Source organism: Daphnia magna, unplaced genomic scaffold, assembly GCF_020631705.1.
Source record: "Daphnia magna isolate NIES unplaced genomic scaffold, ASM2063170v1.1 Dm_contigs316, whole genome shotgun sequence".
Taxonomy (NCBI): Eukaryota; Metazoa; Arthropoda; class Branchiopoda; order Diplostraca; family Daphniidae; genus Daphnia; species Daphnia magna.
The window spans coordinates 1-7,230 of NW_025533240.1; the positions used below are offsets into that span (position 1 = coordinate 1).

The window sequence follows — 7,230 nt, forward strand, 5'->3', positions numbered from 1 at the left end:
AGGAAACAGTGTATTCACATTGAATACAAGTATATTTGATGCAGTATACATATAGAAGTAAAAACTCATGGTATAACAGTGTATTCACATTGAATACAAGTATATTTGATGCAGTTTACATATAGAAGTAAAAACTCATGGTATAACAGTGTATTCACATTGAATACAAGTATATTCCATGCAGTTTATATATAGAAGTAAAAACTCATGGTATAACAGTGTATTCATATTGAATACAAGTATATTTGATGCTGTTTACATATAGAAGTAAAAACTCATGGTATAACAGTGTATTCTTATTGAATACAAGTATATTTGATGCTATTTACATATAGAAGTAAAAACTCATGGTATAACAGTGTATTCACATTGAATACAAGTATATTTGATGCAGATTACATATAGAAGTAAAAACTCATGGTATAACAGTGTATTCACATTGAATACAAGTATATTTGATGCAGTTTACATATAGAAGTAAAAACTCGAGGTATAACAGTGTATTCACATTGAATACAAGTATATTTGATGCTGTTTACATATAGAAATAAAAACTCATGTTATAACAGTGTATTCACATTGAATACAAGTATATTTGATGCAGTATACATATAGAAGTAAAAACTCATGGTATAACAGTGTATTCACATTGAATACAAGTTTATTTGATCCTCTTTACATATAGAAGTAAAAACTCATGGTATAACAGTGTATTCACATTGAATACAAGTATATTTGATGCAGTATACATATAGAAGTAAAAACTCATGGTATAACAGTGTATTCTTATTGAAAACAAATATATTTGATGCAGTTTACATATAGAAGTAAAAACTCATGGTATAACAGTGTATTCACATTGAATACAAGTATATTTGATCCTGTTTAAATATAGAAGTAGAAACTCATGGTATAACAGTGTATTCACATTGAATACAAGTATATTTGATGCAGTTTACATATAGAAGTAAAAACTCATGGTATAACAGTGTATTCACATTGAATACAAGTATATTCCATGCAGTTTACATATAGAAATTTTAACTCATGGTATAACAGTGGATTCACATTGAATACAAGTATATTTGATGCAGAATACATATAGAAGTAAAAACTCATGGTATAACAGTGTGTTCACATTGAATACAAGTATATTTGATTAAGTATACATATAGAAGTAAAAACTCGAGGTATAACAGTGTATTCACATTGAATACAAGTATATTTGATGCAGTATACATATAGAAATAAAAACTCATGGTATAACAGTGTATTCACATTGAATACAAGTATATTTGATCCTGTTTACATATAGAAGTAGAAACTCATAGTATAACACTGTATTCACATTGAATACTAGTATATTTGATGCAGTTTACATATAGAAGTAAAAACTCATGGTAAAACAGTGTATTCACATTGAATACAAGTATATTTGATGCTGTTTACATATAGGAGTAAAAAGTCATGGTATAACAGTGTATTCACATTGAATACAAGTATATTTGATGCTGTTTACATATAGAAGTAAAAACTCATGGTATAACAGTGTATTCACATTGAATACAAGTATATTTGATGCTGTTTACATAAAGAAGTAAAAACTCATAGTATAACAGTGTATTCACATTGAATACAAGTATATTTGATACAGTATACGTATAGAAGTAAAAACTCATGGTATAACAGTGTATTCACATTGAATACAAGTATATTTGATGCTGTTTACATATAGAAGTAAAACCTCATGGTATAACAGTGTATTCATATTGAATACAAGTATATTTGATGCAGTATACATATAGAAGTAAAAACTCATGGTATAACAGTGTATTCACATTGAATACTGATGCAGTATACATATAGAAGTAAAGACTCATGCTATAACAGTGTATTTACATTGAATACAAGTATATTTGATGCAGAATACATATAGAAGTAAAAACTCATGGTATAACAGTGTATTCACATTGAATACAAGTATATTTGATCCTGTTTACATATAGAAGTAGAAATTCATGGTATAACAGTGTATTCTTATTAAATACAAGTATATTTGATGCTGTTTACATATAGAAGTAAAAACGCATGGTATAACAGCGTATTCACATTGAATACAATTATATTTGATGCAGTATACGTATAGAAGTAAAAACTCATGGTATAACAGTGTATTCACATTAAATACAAGTATATTTGATGCTGTTTACATATAGAAGTAAAACCTCATGGTATAACAGTGTATTCACATTGAATACAAGTATATTTGATGCTGTTTACATATAGAAATAAAATCATGTTATAACAGTGTATTCACATTGAATACAAGTATATTTGATGCAGAATACATATAGAAGTAAAAACTCATGGTATAACAGGGTATTCACATTGAATACAAGTATATTTGATCCTCTTTACATATAGAAGTAAAAGCTCATGGTATAACAGTGTATTCACATTGAATACAAGTATATTTGATGCAGTATACATATAGAAGTAAAAACTCATGGTATAACAGTGTATTCTTATTGAAAACAAATATATTTGATGCAGTTTACATATAGAAGTAAAAACTCATGGTATAACAGTGTATTCACATTGAATACAAGTATATTTGATCCTGTTTACATATAGAAGTAGAAACTCATGGTATAAAAGTGTATTCACATTGAATACAAGTATATTTAATGCAGTTTACATATAGAAGTAAAAACTCATGGTATAACAGTGTATTCACATTGAATACAAGTATATTCCATGCAGTTTACATATAGAAATTTTAACTCATGGTATAACAGTGGATTCACATTGAATACAAGTATATTTGATGCAGAATACATATAGAAGTAAAAACTCATGGTATAACAGTGTGTTCACATTGAATACAAGTATATTTGATTAAGTATACATATAGAAGTAAAAACTCGAGGTATAACAGTGTAACGAAGGCCTACAAATATATTTACTCAACATGCCCAAATTTTATGATCTTATGTTACTCCCTTTTTCGCTTATGATATCCACCTTTTTCCTTATGTTAACGTTTACAATTCGTATCGTATTTACATGTTTTACTCCCTGAAACGTTGTTTGTCAATCCGGAGATGAAGTCATCAACGCTTTTAGCTGACCTCGATGAACACCTGCAACTGATGCGCATATCGCACAATAAATAAACAATCAGTTGATTGGTTGCTTACACGTCACAATCAACCACTTAATAAAACATCTCTTGATTGGTTGCTCGTGCCGAGTTGCGACAGGCCATCAGCGTCTCTGACCACTCCCGAAATGCGAGGTTTCGTGATGAACCCACATTTCCGACAAACAGAGTCGTTCGGCAACTTCCACAACGTTTAGACGCGGAAACTCTGTCGGTGCAAATTCTTGAATTTGCTAGAGTCTTCTCACAGTTCTGAAACGTTTAGTAGTCGAATTGCTTAGTGTTAATTTCTCCGCTTCCTATCGTTTTACCAGCGTGCGCTCCCGTAACGCTCGCGCTACATCGGTAAGCTTCCAAATTGTCCTTATTTCGTTGGCCATTATGGTCTGGCTCGTTATTCCCTTTCTTGTCATATTGTATGTCCTTTCCCGTGTAATTCTTATGGCCTTAGTCAAGTGAAATACATGTCTATCATTGTGGGTAATTCGCCTCCGAGTTCACTTAAATTCCAATTCGAAACAACATTTAATTCTTTGGTAATACTAACTCCCCAAGGGGATGTATTACATAATGGTGGCAGCGCTTTTTGAACTCAACCACAATGAATGATGATGTTATTACTGGCGGGTCTAGAATTCCACGAACTCCCATACAACCCAGTGTGCCCCAAATTAATGTTCCCCGGCCCAGTGAGCCAACTGTTGCTAGATCGCTTAATTTTGATAAGTTGCATGTTGAACCCCAAATTGCACCTGATACATGTCTAGCTTGTACCACTCCCAAACCAATTTCTGAACCGGCTAGTAAACCCGCTTCTTCCGTTGTAAGTACACAACCATCTAGAGTTAGTTATCAGTTAAGTAAGCTTAGGTCTAACGGTGCGTACGAAGCCGTAGCTCGTCTTGATCTTGTTTCCAGACGGAAACCCAGGAGGTAGTTTTGCCTCTGGAACCGTTTCAGAGAAGCGTTCACCCTCTATTTTTGCTAGAATTGCTGCGCGTATTTCTCCAGCTAAGTCTCCTCCAAAAGTTTCGCCTAAGTCTAGTTCAGTAGCAAAAACTGTGTTAGGGTTTTTCACGAGGAACTCCCCGAATGGAAAATCAACTGAACCTGAGCCTACGACATCTATTCGACAAAATCAAGAACAATCAACAGAAGATATTCCAGCCCAAAACGAGCCAGCTTCCGTACCTTATCCTTGCGATCAAGAGCCTGAAGGAGAGAGAAGCGGACTTTCAGTCGACCGATCCGAAGACCTGGGTACAGCTAATTTGGTTGATTAAAAAAACCCTTCTATCAAACAACAATTAACCAAAAAAGAATCCAACGACGGTGTGGACAGAACCTACGATCCTGCTGAGGCATCTGACGTCGATCCTACAGGTGAAACTACACGCACAGGTGAAGAAAACAACCCAATCGGAAGCCCAAGCGTCCGTGCTGACATCGATCTTCATATCACATGCGAGACAATTCCTGATATTTCTGCTGAGTCAAATTCACTGCATCACGGAACTGCAAGGCGTGACACCACAGAAACACGAGACAGTCCTAGCCTCTTTTCAGAATTTTGGAACTTCAATCAGACACCGAGAAATACGCTACCTACATCTAACGTACGAAGTGAGAGAGTTATCCTCCCACTTGGAAGTGCAGCTACTGACCCATCAACAGTCGTTCCTGATAGACATCCGCAACTTAATCTTCTACCTGCGGGAGCTACGCCTGCTGACTCTGCTGGAACCGCTAATTCCGGAAATCAACTCGTTGCTGAGGAAATTGGACAACTTCCCGGGAGCAGTCAACCCGAACAACGTGCAGTTGGCGGAGGAGATCAAACAAACACTCTCCCAAATCAAGGTCCGATTGCAACGGTTTCTACCATCCCATACGGCGGAGGACGTACCTCAACAAACCGCGGCCCAACAACCAGCACACCGTCAAGAGGAGAGGACCGTTCACCGTCCACGACAGGTGCGATTCGCCGACCACCACCCTATTCGCTTCTCCCGTCGTCGATGTTCGACCCGACGCCCACGCATACTGATTACGCCACCCAGGAGCGTCGCAGACGTTACAGCGAATCTCGATCATCTACGAGCAGCATTTCAACACAATCTCACAATTCAAGACAGGAGAGCTTAAGAGCGCAAGAAACAAATCCTAAGAACATGGCTCAATGTCCTTCCCCTAGTAGAGCAGCTACAGCTAGAGATCTTGATGATTTCCAGAATAATCAGCATACCTTTTCCCGTTTGCAATTACTTTCCTCGTTTTCCGGAAGTCCACTTACGCGTTTCGACTCTTGGCTAGAATCTTTCGAAGCTATAGTAGACACATCAGGATGGTCAGGAGAGAAAATTGTCCAAATGCTTCGTGCTAAATTAACAGACAGAGCTTTTCGCGTAATTCAGGCCATTTTGAAAGATCTTCCGCATGATTATGATTCGGTCAAAGAAGCTTTGCTCGATCATTTTCACGGTGACGAAAATGTTGACTTATATCTTAAGAAATTTAATAAAGCTAAGCGTAAGCCAGGCGAGAAAATCGTTGATTATGCCCTTCGACTTCAGGAAATTTTCAAGCGTGCATATCCTGTAGCTCACTCTGAGAAGTCTTTCGCAATTATTTTAATGCAGAAATTTATTGAAGGCTTAGATTCCAAACTACAGACGAAAGTTAAGTATAAGGACTTTAAGGATTTTGGCGAACTAGTTACTTCAACACGGACGTATGCTAGTAGACTAGAAGCGTTAGAAAAAGATCGTGAAAGGCAGGAGTTTATTCGGTCTATTGATGGCACACGTGGCACCAATAGCGCAGAATTGACAGAGCTTAAGCAAATGATAGTAGATCAGAAAGAAATGATGATGAAGGCAGTGGCTAACGTTCACCATGAAGACAAGCCTGTTGTGGAAAAGAAAACTGAAAGTGAGCAGATTAGGGATGTTCTTAGTGAACTCGTGCAGAGCGTAAAGAAACTCCATCTCAATAGGAAAGACGTCTCATACCCTTCAAACACACAGTATAGGAAACAAGTCTCGTTTCAACCGACTTTAGCTAATCAGCAAGATGGTAACGTGAGAGCTCCGCAGCAGCGCTTTAATAACAATAATGGAAATAGACAATTTGTAAACTCCCAAAATAGTTCTACAAACAGTAGTCCGCCAGCCCCCAGACCTCCAAATGATTTCAATAATCGACCTTTACAGTCGTCGGTTGTTTGCAATTTTTGCGGTTACCGAGGTCATATTCAGGCAGATTGTCGCCGTTATCAACGTCAAGGACTAGAACAAGCTCAGCCGCCTATTTGTTATTCTTGCCGTGACATCGGGCACAGATCTAACAATTGTCCTAAGTTCAGAAACAACAATAGACCTAACATTCCCGGTCCTCCCCAAGATCAGGAAAACCACTAGGAATCAACTGTAGCTTCGGGTCAGTTGATGAAGAGCCCTCCGCAAATCCCGACAAGTCGCAAAATTAACAACAATTACGAATGAATCGACTCCAAGAATTCCGTTAAAGATCTTCCAGGTCCCGTTCCAAGCATTATTCGATACAGGCGCGTCTAAAAGCATTTTACATGAACGTTTATTTAAGAAATTACCCCCTAGAGGTCAGGCGATCTGCAGCCAGCTTGACTTCGATTTATATGATGTAGGAGAAAATAAGTTACATACGCTGGGAAAAGTGACTCTGCCCGTTGGATACGGGGAGACAATTTTACAGCAAGAATTTATTGTTACAAACGGTGTTTCTGAAGATTGTATCCTTGGATGGGACGCAATCCAGAAGCATGGTTTTCAGCTTGATGGAGAAACAAAGAGTATTTACTTAGCTAGAGATGGGCAAGGCCCCTCTTCTATTTTTAGGGTGCCGGAAATGGCAGTTACAGCAGTCAAAAAGACGACGTTACCTCGTCAGACGTCGCTAGTAATTGTAGGCCAATTGAAGGGTTCATTTCCGTATGTACCTCCGAATTCGGCATTTATCTTTACACCGTGTGAGAATTTGCCAAATGGAATTTATATTGAAGAATTTATAGGAAAGGTATCGGGAGATGG

The 7,230-nt window shown here is 37.1% G+C and overlaps 1 protein-coding gene across 1 annotated transcript; it reads left to right on the forward strand.

Annotated features, from left to right (window-relative positions):
- Window positions 1-4,488: 4,488 nt before the first annotated feature.
- Window positions 4,489-6,627, forward strand: LOC123468186 (paraneoplastic antigen-like protein 5). The gene has a single exon (XM_045167820.1). It carries the CDS (start codon window positions 5,182-5,184, stop codon window positions 6,580-6,582), a length of 1,401 nt encoding a protein of 466 aa, XP_045023755.1. The 5' UTR covers window positions 4,489-5,181; the 3' UTR covers window positions 6,583-6,627.
- Window positions 6,628-7,230: the final 603 nt, after the last annotated feature.